At 36.8% G+C, this 14,908-nt stretch overlaps 1 protein-coding gene across 5 annotated transcripts; it reads left to right on the top strand.

Annotated features, from left to right (window-relative positions):
- Positions 1 to 722: 722 nt before the first annotated feature.
- On the top strand, positions 723 to 13,438 carry LOC103711053 (DDT domain-containing protein DDB_G0282237-like). 5 transcript variants are annotated; one of them, XM_026806227.2, is made up of 12 exons: positions 723 to 841; positions 1,727 to 1,921; positions 2,129 to 2,301; positions 8,200 to 8,618; positions 8,693 to 8,786; positions 8,960 to 9,306; positions 9,455 to 9,864; positions 9,971 to 10,145; positions 10,332 to 10,493; positions 10,588 to 10,676; positions 12,917 to 13,172; positions 13,253 to 13,438. In XM_026806227.2, exons 2-11 carry the CDS (start codon positions 1,809 to 1,811, stop codon positions 13,065 to 13,067), a joined length of 2,133 nt encoding a protein of 710 aa, XP_026662028.2. In that variant the 5' UTR covers positions 723 to 841; positions 1,727 to 1,808; the 3' UTR covers positions 13,068 to 13,172; positions 13,253 to 13,438. The 5 variants fall into 5 exon arrangements, with proteins under 5 accessions (XP_026662028.2, XP_026662024.2, XP_026662025.2 ...); XM_026806223.2 differs by having other exon boundaries at positions 8,945 to 9,306; XM_026806224.2 differs by having other exon boundaries at positions 723 to 960; positions 8,945 to 9,306.
- The last annotated feature ends 1,470 nt before the right edge of the window (positions 13,439 to 14,908 follow it).

Below are 14,908 nucleotides of genomic sequence, written 5' to 3'. Positions count from 1 at the left end.
AATTGGTAATGCCAATTTTTTTTTGCTGGATTGGAAGTTATTTTTGTTCTCAAATTTCAGTTCAAGATCATTGGTCTCGAGGTGATGGCCTTAAAGACGAGTTTATCATCACTAAATTAGACCGTGATTCGAAGAGTAAAAGTAATTTAGGATCATCAGCATGTACGATTTCCATGGTGGAACAAAATATGGTGATCTTGTCACCTTGGTCTAGTCATTTTTAATCTTAGATGTTCATCCCATACCAAACGCTCTTTCATGGAAACTAGGCTGCGAGTTTCCGCAATCCTGTCGTTTATGAAGCTCTAAATTGCCTGGAGTATATTTTTTTCACCCAGTCTTCTCATCCGTTAACGCGCCGATTAAATTGATTGTTAATAAGACCTCCAATCCACTTAATATTTCGGTCGCTCCATCACCATCACCGTCTGCAATTCTAGATACATGATACATTATTTTACACGATCCGTACCCGATGATGGTTACCCGGATCATGGGCCACATGATCCGCTTCCGGGCCGCTCTTCTCTCCATCTCGCTGGAAGCTTCCAAACCCTCGGACACGTCACTCGGCACCTGTGTGACACTCTCCGCGAAGATTCCTCCACGTGGCGGCTCCTGATCCCACGACGCGGCGGTTTCGTGTAATATCCTCGTAGCCATATAGACGATTTCATTCAAAACGAAGAGGGGAGAAGCGAGCGAGAGCGAGCATATAAAGCCTCGAAAACGAGAGCTCCTCCCAAAAGAAACAACTCCTCCGAAAAGAAGGCAGACCGCGTCGGGGGTTTTCTTCTTCCCCACTGCCGTCTTCCTCCCCTCCTTCGCTAATGCTACGGAGGTAACGATCTCGTCTCTCTCCTTTCAATTTCGGCTCTGTTTCCATTCGATTCGCCGCTTCGAGAGTTCTGGTTCGAGACTCTTCGCGGTGGGAACCGTCGGAGCTCCCGCGTATTCTAGGTAAAATTCTATTCCTTTCTTTCCGAGATTGGAAACTAGTTTTCAATCGAACAGTTGTCTTTCCTTTGTGTTTCGTTGAAGTCGTAGTGGAGTTTGCTGCGTTTTAGTGGGTTTGTTGTTCGAAGAGCTCTCGGTCGTGCCTTTGTTGACGGGAATCTAGAGAAGTTTATGCCGATGTTTAGCCTTTTTTGTCTTTTGAGATTTCCGTTTGGTTGCAATCTCGTTTTTCGTTGGGTTTCTTGAGAGCTTTTGTGCTTTGTTTGGAGAGCGTACGATTAATTTTTGAAGCGAACATGGTGAAGAGAAGCTGGAAGGTATTGCATTGTCTTGAAAGCTGTTGTCTAGGGTTTCTTGTTAGACGTTTCCTGTGGTCTCTTTTGCTTCTTATATTTGAAACCTTTGCTGCGAATGTCGTTGACCATTGATGATCTCGTCTTTGTAATGCGAATGCATAAAACTTCACCTTCGGCAATCAATTGAGTTTTTCTTTAATGGTTTGGAAATTGGGTTCTAGGGTTTTGTTCTGGGTATCTTCTTAATCTCTGACGCTGTACTTGTGATAGAATGTGTAGTTGGCAATCCGGTATGAATTAACACGAGGTAGTTCCTCAATCAACGAGAAAGAATGAATTACATCTGAGGTTCTGTTTTTGGTTTTATATCTTTAATGGCTCCAGTTATAGGACTTTGCTTTATTTTGTTTATATCTAATTTCACAAACATCAAAATGAATTGGGAAGGCATGTTTCATGGTTTTGTTTCACAGGTACTGAAGCCTTTGCTGTTTGGAGTTTTGGAAGTGGATATTTTCATTAAGGTCCATTGTTAAAAGTTGTCTGGAACTTTCTATGCCTCTCTATAAAAGGAAACCCTTTTCCCTGGTGGAGTCACCGCAGCATTTGGATCCACAAGAGCTTGTTTTCCAAGTTCGTTTTACAAAGGAGATATTCCAGGATTATCAGTATCCTCCTTGAGATTGCTTTCTGAGGCACTCAGTTTGTCTGGATTTTCTTTAATTTCTTCAATTCTTTGATGCAATCATCAATAGCAAATGTTTTTTGTATTTCAGATTGGAATAATTGGAACTATATAATGCCTCTTGTTATAAACATCAGTGTTTCCTGTAGCTGATGGATGCTTTCCTCTGATCTCCTTAACCTGCATCTAGAAAATATTTGAAGCGATTGAATCTTTACCGCCAAAGAGTCTGGACATGTAAAGTTACTGGGAAAACTAATTTAACTTATGAAGAAGCTTTTGTCTCAGAGCGTCGTGCAATGGAGAAGGTTCAACAATTCCCTAAGGAATTAATGGCTCCTGTACTTCATATGATCCAATACAGTAAGAACTTGACTAGTTCAGGCATTAGTGTTGTTTTATTTATTTTCTTTGTTCATTTATTTTTGTAGTGCTACTCATTTCTGTTGTTTAAAATTAACACTATGTCTTATGTGCATCTTTTGGAATTTGAAAGGTGATGCTTATTTTCTTCTGCATTTGCTTCATGATGCAATAAATGAACTTATGTTATCATACTCTTTACTTCCTGAATAATGGTTCCATGCACTATGCATACATGAGATCATACTTCAGGTTTATCTTGTGTGTTAATTGATGTCACGTGCTGTTCATATGCTGCCGATCATTTTCTTTTCTGCCACAAATCAGCATCAACAATGAATTCTGCCTTAACTTATGAAGATATTGTACTTGTTAATTGATATTTTTGTCCCCACCTGTATCGTAGAAATCTCTACAAGTTTGTGGTGGTAGACCTGTGAATTTGACTTCTTTATTTCCTACTTGTCAGGCATAGACATATTGTATTCGTGGTTCTGTAACAGTGGATGATCCAAGAAGGATGTTTTAAAATACCAAAATTCTAGGATTCATGTGCAAAGCTTCAATTGGGTTATCATAAGTCAAAAAGTTACTATTCATGATAGATGGGTTGCATTCCCTTTTACTTGATTTTCTAGGAAGTGGTGTAATTTCACGTATAACTCAGAAACATGTCGAAGAAGATGTCAACTCTTTTTGCAGTTAAGTGACCTGAAGTTTGGGGAAAAAAAAGGTTTTACTTTGCAAGTCATGCAAAAAATTCTAGCTTTGCTATTGAATGGCTTCTAACTTCAAAGTTACAAAGGCATCGATGCCTGTGCTCCTTTGATTTTCTCTGCATCTGTTTTTAGCTTCTCTTTGTTCTGTTCTTATTGTTTTCTTTCTCTTGTTGAATGCCTTTATTCTTTTCTAGTTTAATAAAATACAGATTACTTATGAATAAGATATATCGCAGGAGCACACAATCTCAGGCTTAGCCTGTCCAAGTAAGTACGGTGATCTTTTAACTTAGCTTATGTTAGAGGGTGGTTCTTGAGCTGATTGAAATGTTTTTAGATTATATGTTTCGAATTTCTTGCCTCATCCAATTGATTTCTTTTTTTTTTTTAAAAAAAAGACCTTTTTAAAAACACTCAATAGCAATATCTTGCTAAAATATCTTCAATTAACCCAATTGTTCATTGAGTCACAAGTGATAAGTGATGCTTCTATTGCCTCCTTGATTCCTCCATTGTTGTACTTGGCATGCATAATGCATTCCAACATCTCTATATGTGCAACAAGGCAACCCAGAATCTATCCTTCAAGATTTAGTCAAGAGGAAGCATGTGATTAGCTATGCAGTACACTTGATGTTCAAGATTAGGTTTAATAGTTCCTGATGAGTGGACTAACCTAAACAGTTTGTTGCTTGCATAGAACCATGCTTTTAAGTTACTCCTGTCCACATAATACTCATTCCTTTTGCCCTTATCTGCACCATATGATGTTAGAGATGAGAATGTGGGGTACTGTATACTTATTAAGAAATTCATTCATGCGAACATGAACAAGAGCAAAAAACTAATGATGCAGGATGCTCATTTCAAAAAGCATATAGACAACTACACTTAAGCTCAAAGAACAAATGTATACCACAGAATGTCGAGCAAGCTATTACCCAGCTAAATAAGGCATCAAAATTTTATATTTGACATACACATATTAGGATTCTACAAGAATGTTGTGACTTGAGCTTAGGATAATTTGAAATGAGGTGGGCTTAAGTTCAGATGAGGAAGAGGATGCACAACACTAAGTAGGCTGTACTCACAGCTAGTGCAGTAAGGGTGTGGTGCTTGGCTGCTTGCAAAATATTGGGATGTGTTAGTGCTTAGAAAGTGCCTATATAGAATCATATTAGTCCTTAGAAAATATATAAGCTCCACTTCTTTTTAACTGGATTTGGTATTTTATCATAGGAGTAAGACAAAACTGCAAATTGTGGAATAGTAAGGTTGGCCTTGGTCAGAAAAGGGGTCAGAAGCATAATATTGGCTACATTGTTGGGATAGATTTTAGACTATCCGAATCTCCCTAAGTAGAAGATTCTAAATACTACCACACAACCCCGTAGCAGGTGATCTTTTTTTCGTATTTTGTTTTCTAAATAGACTAGATTCTGCAGTTCGGAGCGAATGTTTTCTGTTCGTTTGTTATCAACATGTCATGTCCTTGTTTCCTTTTGTTGATGTTGATGATGCTGCTCCAAGGAAGAAAACTGTATCTGATTGGGTTATATTCTAGTCTCTGATATATCATACATGCAAATGAAGATGTGTCATATCATAATAATTATTACTTAAATTTTTAGTTCCATTTTCCATCTAACGTCATGCTATGCATATGATAAGTTGATATGTGTCTGTTTGTATGAATTAATAGCAGTAGACAATGAACTGGTGGCTATGAAGCAATTAAGTCTCTTCCCAATTAAATGGGGTTGACTATGAAGCATCCCTCTAGGAGTTGTCCAAATTGATGTTAACATCTCTATAAAAATAATGAGAGGGGAGGAGTGTTTAAAGTAGGAAATATGACTACAGATTATGGAGGAGAAGCAGGGGGGGAAAGGGTCGGGGGATCTGCATGATATGGTGAATATATCTACCCAGGCCTTGTACACACTGCCTGTCACACCCTAAGAATCAGTTTCCTCAAAGCATCTAGAACATTCTGCACCTTGCAGTGATGGTGGAGAGCTCTTAGTACCCACAAAAGAAATTGGTGCTGATGAAAAACAGTCATTTGATTTAGTTTCTTGCTCTGCCTTAGCCGTGGGAAGGAGTCTATCTTGGAGGAGGTACGGATGAGAAGTAGGAAAAGAACATCCCACATTGTGTAAGCAAATTATGCAAGGCTTGAAAAGTTAATTTGGTTTTAGTTTTAATTGGACCACCAAAGGAGTTTTAGTTTTGACAATATCTGAAGATTTGTCAGTCTTAAGATAAACACAAGAAAAAAAATTAAAAAACAACTCAAGAAAATAAATTAGATATCATTGAAACATATAGTTGGGACCTTGGATGTATCACCCTTTGTGATATTAAGATGAAATACTCAACAAATTATAATTCCTTAAAAAAAGAAGATAATGATGATGCATCATATCATTTTGAAGTGCAATAGATAATATATTGCTTGTTGATATTCTAAACATGTGTTAGATTTAAGTTTCAAAATAGCCAAATTGGTAAAGAAATTAACTTCTCTAAATTTCTCCAATAATGTTATAAGCCTTTTCTCAGAAGTTGAAAAAGCTCAATTTCAATTTTGACCAAGATATGCCATCTTGGTACCGGTCCCTGTACCGGTGCCACTTTATTATTGTGTCGGTACGCCTGGTACAAGAGCTCAGTTCGACTTACCGAGTGTCGTTGTACTACATATTGGTACTGAATCGGTACGGTATGGTATGTCCTATACCATCTAGTTCGGTATGAATGGCGTACCTTGATTTTGACAAATATTTTTTAGAATCCAAAAGAATGAATAATTTTCAAAAGATATGCACAAATTGTCATGTTATGTTATATATATGTGCTTGCACAAATTGTCATAAACAGTTCCATTAGTTAGCCAAAAAAGGGAGAATCTTCACAAGGTATATTCAATTTTTCACTTGGTTTTACTTTTTGGTTTGTTGTATAAGAATTTTTAGAGAATGCTACACACACCTGTGCAAGAGCATTTAGCCATGTACTTGCTGTAGAATCTGGACAAGTGTCCATTCTTAAAATATTAAAATTGGAGAAAGTTGATTTACTGGTCAAACCAGTTTGCATTCATACTCTCTCTTCCTTTTTTTTTTACAATCTCTCTCATAGTTCTTTGCTATCTCTTTCGTTCTCTTTCCTTTTCCTTGCCCACTAGCATCCAGGTCTCCTCCTCCTCTTCCCTCTTCATATCACTTGCGCTTTAAAGATTCCATTTATTTTCAGCCTCCTCACTCTGTCACCAGAGACCACCCTAGTCTCCTCCAAACATTGGCCTCAGTTTTTCCATAAAAGAGATGGGCCCTTACCACCACCTGTTACTGAATCCCCACTCTCTATTTTAGAAGCTTTCAACAGATCAATCTTGAAAGACACCTCCGACATTTGAGCATTTGAAATGAAGATTTCTGATTAGGATAAAATTGTGATTAAACTCCTTTTAGTCTTCAAACATTAGTCCTTCAAAGTTCAAACATTTTCTTTGAGACATGTCATCTACTCATCTTAGGGTGTCCTAATCAGAGCTTCCTTTTTATGATAGTATTACATCATTATTATCTTTGGAGAGCTGGAGATCTGTTGAAGGCTCCCTTTTTTTTTTATTCTACAGGGTTGTAGCTCTATTTGGGTTACCTTGGATTTTTCTCTTTTTCTTTGTAGGAAAGAGTTAGTTAGACTATGAAAAGTTGTGTTATCAGTTGGGCTATGAAAAGTTATGTCATCCATAAATTCATCTTTTAAATGAAAATAAGAATCTTGTTTTTTTTAATAAAAATTTGTTGAAAAATTTTGGGTTTGATGATTAGATGGGGTCATGTTTATCTAGGACTTATCATGAGGGATTTAAAAACAAACCAAGAATGGAAACCCTTGAAAAGAACCTTAATTTCCTCTATTCTACTCTTTTGTCATAAACAAGTTAAGATACATGGAGTTGGATCTTTTGTAGGGAGGCTGGAAGATGGCAAGTGGTGGTGGAGAACACTTTTCGCTGAGGGGGTACAAGGAACCAATACTGGGTGGTGGTCAAGGGTCATTTCCAGTGGAAATGAAGAACAGTGGAAATGAAGACATTGGCAGGTGGGAGAGAAGGGAAGCAAAAGAAGACAGGAAGGAAATGAGGAGGGTTTTTTTAGAAAGTAGTTGAAAGGTTGGAAACTGGTTTCAGTTAGTTTACATTAACTCTTCTATTTCAAATATTTTAAGACTGGGCATGTGTTGGATTTATGACGAGTGCACCACTACGTGCACTATCGTGAGTGCCTATAGCAATCCTCGAATTTTTAATGTAAAATGTTTTATTTGTAATTTTATAGGTTATAGAATTGTTTGTTGTAACTTCTTTAATATTTGGGTTTTTGGATATCAAAGTTGAGCGTTTGGCCCAAAATATCTCCTAATTAAAATAAATGCTGGCCTTCATAAAATGAAGATCCACACAATTTATCATGATCTATGACATCTAAATCGACTAGTAACAGAAATCACTATTTTTGAGGCATTTTACCTATGCATCAGTATGATTCAAAAATAGGCAATTTTCATGGTATGATACTGTGTTTTAATTTGATTTATTGTCTAGGGGCATTCAAATCAGCTATATTTTGATATGTATATATTTTAAGGTGTATAGATCAGTTTCAATGGTTTGGATTATACAGTCTATAATAAACTTTTGCTCTCTGGCCATGTTGCTCTCATTCATTCTGTGTCTACTTGATACATAGGCAAGAGACCTCCTAAACAAATAATTTTAGTTTCTGCACATTTTAGACATCATAGATTATAATCAATGGTGTTGATTTCCATTTTGAGAGGGTCATCATTGTTTTCATTTACTCTTGGTGCAAAATGGAGAAGGTACGGGTGGAGTCACCCAAAAAAATGGACATGTGACGACAAAGGAGTTTGGGTTGGTAACAAAACAGATGGTTTCATGTTGAAGAGATCCTTCTTCTGCATTAGCAAATAGCCTTACAAGTGGGCTTGCATTGGGATATCTTCACCTTACCTTGAGTGCCATTTGTTTTATCATGTCGTGAATTATTTTCTCCTGCTTTTTGATTCAGTATAACTGATTTTTGCCAAATGTGCTCTTGCTCCACTTAATGTAATTTCACCAGTGGCACTATTGGTTTTTCAGGTTCTCTCAGTTTAAAAGATCTTGTCAATGAAATTTACATCAAGTTACAAGAACGTCTGTTTGAAGGCTTAGAATTGCATGGGAGGAAAGAACAGTCTGTTTTTGCATGCAAAATCTTGATGATTTTAGATGATGGACACAACATGCAGTACAAAGTGGGTTGGGTTGATAAAGGTAAGAAAGTAACTGACACTTCAATAATCAAGGCTGAAGATCTGATACGAAAGAAGCCACCATTTAGTAGGAATATACTGAAAGCATTTATTAGAGAATCAACTTCAAAGAGTGCCCCATGGGTGGTTCATGAAAATCTTGCAAAGAAGCATGGGATTTCTACTGAATTTCCTGAAGAATTGAGGGATAAGCTTACCATTCGAAATGGCAAAGAACGCAAGAATGCAGGAAGAAACAATATTATGGTAATATTCTATCCTGATCCTCGTGCTAGTTATCTCACATATATATAATATTTTAAAATTGATGCTATCCTCAGGATGCCGGGGATAACAGAATCAACAAAAAAAGGAAAAACACTAAAAATGAAAATTTGGAAGGCATGGATATGATCAATAAAAAAATAAAGAAAGGTACGTGTAAGAAACTTTAAATTCTTATGTTGAATTAGATTTAGGTGCAGTTCTTGAACTGCATAGTAAGGTCTACTTCTTGTTTAGTTCCTTGTTTTTTCCTTTTTCTGGGTTTAAATATCTTGAAAAGAATATTCTCATACCACTTGTTTACATAGGCCCTAAATCTGCAGAGGAAGAAAAGATGAAAGAAAAGCCAGTCAAATACCCTATTGATGACCTCTTAGTGCAGCCTGGTGCAGATGATCCTGTTTTCACAGACCGTCCTACTCTGTCTACGGATTTTTGTGTGCCTATGGATTGTCTTGGTGACCTCCTTATGGTTTGGGATTTTTGCTCTTCTTTTAACAGGTTGTTGCATTTGTGGCCATTTTCTCTTGACGATTTTGAAAATGCAATCTGCCACAAGGACAGCAATCTTATGCTCATTGTGGAATTGCATTCTGCAATTATCCGCTTGCTTATTAAAGATGAAAGTGACTATTTCATGGCTATACAGAACAAAAAACGGAAGTTAAAGGTGAATTTATTAGTTTTAGTTTTTTTTTGAAACATGATATGTATAGTGCAATGTTTCATCTGTGCAGTATCTGCCTCTATGTCCAGCTAGCAGATGTATATTTCAGATTCTTAAGTGTTATCTAACTTCTTTTACCCATTTTCTTCAGATTACATTAACCAACTGGTCTGAATATTTATGTGACTTTTTGGAGATGGAAGATAGGGTAGAATTATCAAGCCATGTGACAACTATAAAACGGGGGCATTATGGTCTTCTTGACATCTATGTAAAACTGGGAATTCTCCGAGAATTGGTTTCAGAGGCTCTCTCAACTGATGCTGTTAGAGAGAAGTTGGATGACTGCATTGAACAGCAGCAGGCACTTGCAGCCACAAGAAGGGAGGGAACTAGAAAGAAGAAAGATGACCAGCATCTGAAAGAAGAAGAGACTGACGTCAAAGAAATGGATCAGGAACACATTGTGGGCAATGGCAAAGAAAACTCATGCAATTCTGCTTTAGCACAAGGAACTAAGAGCGTTCATTCATTTAAGAACAACCACATTTCACAAAATGGGTATGCAAATCCTTATTTTTTCCCCATCAGAATTAGTTGACAATTGTCCTTTGCAGTACTAGCTATCGGCGGAGAATGCAATTTTTCATTTTGATGATCTTAACAGAGATAGTAAGTGTGATTTATCAAACTCTAGGGAAACTGCAAATAAGCTGAGGATGGATGATGGAGGTGGCATGGAGAGAGTAAAGAGTTTATCTGGTACCAAGGATAATATGAAGGGACAGAGAAGAGGGAAGGACAAAGACAAAGAGGCTCGAGAGAAGAAACCTGAAGACCGGGTACATATATGCATATATCCGTCTCTCTCTCTCTCTCTCTCTCTCTCTCTCTCTCTCTCTCTCTTTGTGTGTGTTTGTGCGTGCACGTGCGCGCGCATGTGTGCTTGTATGCATGTGTCTGCACACTTGCCCTGGGAGAGTCTTGCCCTTTTCTCTGTTGACAATATTAAAATACCTATGCCACAGGAACGACACCTTGAAAGGGAGATAGAGAAATTATCCATACGTACTGCTTCATTAGGGAAAGACAGAAACTACAACAGATATTGGTTCTTCAGACGTGAAGGTAGACTTTTTGTTGAAAGTTCAGACCATAAGCAGTGGGGCTACTATAGTGCCAAGGAGGAGGTAATTCATTCAACACACATGCGCCACTATCTTTCTAAATCTATCTATTGCCTTTTATGATGCTAATCTACATACTTCAAATATAATCAATCAGCTCGATGCACTTATGGGCTCATTAAATCCAAAAGGTGAGAGGGAGAGAGCCCTTCAGAGACAGTTGGAGAAATACTATCATAGGATAAGGTATATCTGATTCTAACCAACTCATAAATATTCTTATTTTGTGTCTTCTGGCTTTCAAATATATGTTTAGGTTTGCTAGTTCGGTGATTCCAATTTCTCATGCCATTTGTTCCTTTTGATGAATGATATAATTTTGAATTTATAGGAAATCAACTCATGGGAATGCATGTATAACTAATCATTTATGCTTAAAATTCTGTAAGAAATAAATGATAGATTTGTTTATTAAATAAAATTATATCTGGTTCTTTTGGATTGATATGAGAAATTTCACCTTTTAATTGAATTTCTAAGGTGATGCATTTTCCCTTATATTCTTTCATATTCTCAGCTTAACTTTTAGTTGACTTCCATTGCATAAAAGCTAGTACTGATTGTAGGTCATGCTAAGCTAGTCAAGGTGTACATAGATGCTTCAAAAATTTCACAATCAGTGGCTGTTTGTGGAAGAAGAATAGTACATTACATGTGAGAGCTGAAAGTTACATGTTACTGGGTAATGCTTCGTCAGTAGGGAAGATGATATGATCAGCTGGTGTTACTTGAAGACATAATCACATTTCCTGAACTTGAACCCACGAAGAAGCTGTTGCAGTTCTTTGGAAATAGAACATGCTGTTGAAGCGATCATGACAGAAGGAATCTTTTGTTTAAGCCTTATTATGCATTAAATTATGGTCAAATAAGGTACTTCACAAGGAGGGCACAAGCCTATGTGCTCCCGAGCAAGGGCGGACAGCATAATCTATCCATACTTGTTGTAAGTCATCCACAAAAGAGTCTGTAGAGACCTTAGTTTGGATAAGTATTTGGGATTGCGATTTAACCATGGGGGTAGTGGACTAGTTCTTCAGGTAGATCTTAATCATGAAACATAGTAATTGCCTTGTAGAGGAAGCCACATGGTTCTTTATTAGGCATATGAACATTGTGTATTATGAAATGTCAAGGAGCATTATATTTGATATAGATCTGAGTTCATGGGTTGGTCAAACAGAAGGTCATTATGCTTTTTAGGTCAAAGTTGCTCGTTTCTTTTTTGTTTTCATCCATGCATAAAGGGCATCAAACGCAATAGATGCAGGAGGTTGTCATAACGTAAGGGTTTTGCAACTACCATCAAGCTTCATCATGTGCCTGACTATTCATTCAAACTTCTGTGCCACTTGGAATATGGGGGATTTTATTAGAAGGATCCAGAGTATGCCAGTTTTCCTATTTCTTTGTTAGAGAGTTCCTTTGTTTATTCTTGAAAACAGATGTGCAGAATATGTAGAGTTCCCTCTTGATTGGCACTTAATCCGTAACTCTGCCTTTGAATGAGGGTGGAGCTTGAATCTCTTATCTGCAAAGTGGTGCAATTGTTTGAATCCTTTCTCCCTCGACAAAATAAGAATTTTCTTTCATCTTCTACTTTTCCATTTTGTCGTCTTAAGCAATTTTTTCATGGCATTGCATTAGTCATCAGGGGGAAGGTCACCAAAAGGGTAGTAAGCTAACTTGCCTATGTAGGTCAACTTGCACAATTACTAGGCTATGAAAAAGCAAAATAAGTTTGCGACACTCAAGTGCTGATACTTGAAGGTCAGGGAGGCCCATCGGTAAATCAGCCGGCTACATTGTGCAGACTTTTGTATCCTGGTTGGCAGTTTTATGTTCAAAGAAAGGAAAAGGGTGCATTTCCGTTTCTTATCATGGATTTAGGAGCCTTCGTTGTCGTCCGCTGATAATCCTGATTGATAAATGTGATTTGTAGCACTCGTGCATTTTTTGTTAATTGCATGATCAGATGTTTTTGTGCATGATGAATTTAGCAAGCTTGATTAAACCTTGTGAATCTTTTTCTCTTTTTTTTTTTGTAGAAGAAAATTGAACTTATTGAAACAAAGTCACAGTATAAATAACCTTTATGTATTTCTACTTCCCAGAGCTTTCTTGATAAATTTTAGTTTTCCAGCAAACCTACAAATAATTCAATTTGTGCGTTACTTTGCTGATTGCCTGCATATGCAAAATGCATGTCCAATTGATCATTTCCTAAGTCTCCTTCCCATCAAATTTATCTGTTGGCATTAAGACATGGTAGCTCTACAATGTCTTGGAAGCACTCCATTCTTAATACATTCTATCTCCTATCATAAAACCTATTATTGGGCTAACCAGGTTATAGACACAGTATCACCTTACAATTTCTTTATCAAATTATACACATATTAAGCTGACAATGATGTATTATACAGTACGGCATTACAGAAGAGATCAAAAGATGTTGCTCAAAAAATCCTCCTTGAGGAAGCGGTGCTCAGGCGGTCTACACGTGTTCGGGCCCAACCGAGGGATAGCCCAGCTATGGCATTCCTCAGGTATGTTAACAAGTGGAAGGAGAATTGATATAGCAAATGTTGCTAGTAGGGGATTATATAATGGATTGGCAATTTCTGTTGCTGTGCCAAATCCCTCGTGCAAATATGTGGATGATGTGCCATTTGTCTCAAGGTATAAGCTTGCTTTTGATCTCCCATCACACATATTTCTCATATCGCCGCTGTATCTAATCAAAGACTGGTTCTTCTTAGGCCTTATTACAGAAGCAAAGAAAGCAAAACCTAATGATCCAAAGGAAAATCCACCTAGAAGACCTGCATCATGTGTTCTGATTCTTCCACCTCATCTCATACTTCAATTGACTTGTTGCATATTACATGGTTTTATGGTATATATGACATGGACATTATTAATGCAATCAATTTTAATTCTATTTATCTGGTCAGGCTGTTTTAGTCTAACTCGAGTAATTTATGCATCATGGTATATTAAAAACCTGCATTTACTGCTTAATTGGTTTTCTCAGGTGTTAAAAGGTCATCCTCTAACGCACACCCAGCGAGAGAAATGCTTATCAACACTCTTGGTAGGTTAGGGTCTTGATTTTATCTTTATTTTTTTTAAAAAAAAGTTAATAATCAATGAAATCGTAAGCAACAATTGCATAACTTATAAATAAAATTGTGTAGAACAGGAGAAGCTATGGTATTGGATTGGGCCAATGATAAAATGGCATTTGTTTGGCCATCATTTACATATCATGGTATGTCCTACCGTACGGAACTGGATAGTAGCGAGCGTACTATATTATACCGGTTCGGTACCGATACTCAGTACGCTAAAAAAATGCATATCGTGCTGTATCGATATTATGCTAGTGTGGTACCGGTATGGAGTCCGATATCAAGATGACGAACTTTGCTACACATGCAACCCTTATTGGAGTAACTTTATCTCTATTATTGACACTATTTACGGTACATTATAGTTGGGCTTTTTATTTTTAGAATATGCAAATTTTCTAAAAAAGATAAAAATAATTATAAAGATTTAAAACAATCATCGGCCGGTAATCACTCTAGTGCACGGCTCGTAGCTTCATCCTTTGGTTTCCGTATTAGATTTAAAACCGTGCACAACTTTAATTCTTAATAAGTGACCCTACTTCAATCCCTAGTATGGATCCTCCAATCTCCTGTTTCTTGAACAATGCCTCGGCCTATATTATTGAGAATTTACAATGAATATTGTATAGCATTAAGTTGTATTTGAGATATGATCTGGCATCCTTGTGACTAAATTTGTGATTCATGCTACTCCTTGTTATACAATTCATCTTCTACAATCTACCACCAGCCTGCCTTCTGTTGTTCTTATGATGCATGTATTAACACTCGATCTATATGCAGTTTTGGAAGAATTAATAATAATCAAAACCATGTTTCTTGAAACTACAACAGTTTCTTCATGGAGTTGATTCAAAATGAAATGTGGAATTATGAATAATGTGATGGTTAGTTTTAATGACTTTTTAATTTTATCCAGAAATACAAATATGAGAAAGGAACTAGCTTGAGACTAATTTTTCCACTGCAGACTTTCATTTCAACTCCTCGGTTGCTTGGAAGTTAATTTCCTAAGTTTTGATCGATGTGCAATTTCCTTTTAAAAAATGAAATTATTTTATGGTTAAATATTCATGTTACTCTGTTCTTCAATTTATTTTTTAAAAAAAGTTTTTTTCAAGATCAGGGTCCAAGATCTGGCTACTTTTTAGGTCCAACTTGAGCCATTCTTGCTCATACTACTTGTGGAAATCAAATCGTTTGCAATATCCCTAGTTTGAATCTTTTTCCAGCCCCATCTAATCAGACTATAAGAGTTTACTCAAAGATCAAAGCTGTAAG

This window comes from Phoenix dactylifera, chromosome 10, assembly GCF_009389715.1.
Source record: "Phoenix dactylifera cultivar Barhee BC4 chromosome 10, palm_55x_up_171113_PBpolish2nd_filt_p, whole genome shotgun sequence".
In the NCBI taxonomy this organism is placed as follows: domain Eukaryota; kingdom Viridiplantae; phylum Streptophyta; class Magnoliopsida; order Arecales; family Arecaceae; genus Phoenix; species Phoenix dactylifera.
This window is presented reverse-complemented; position numbering and strand designations above follow the sequence as displayed.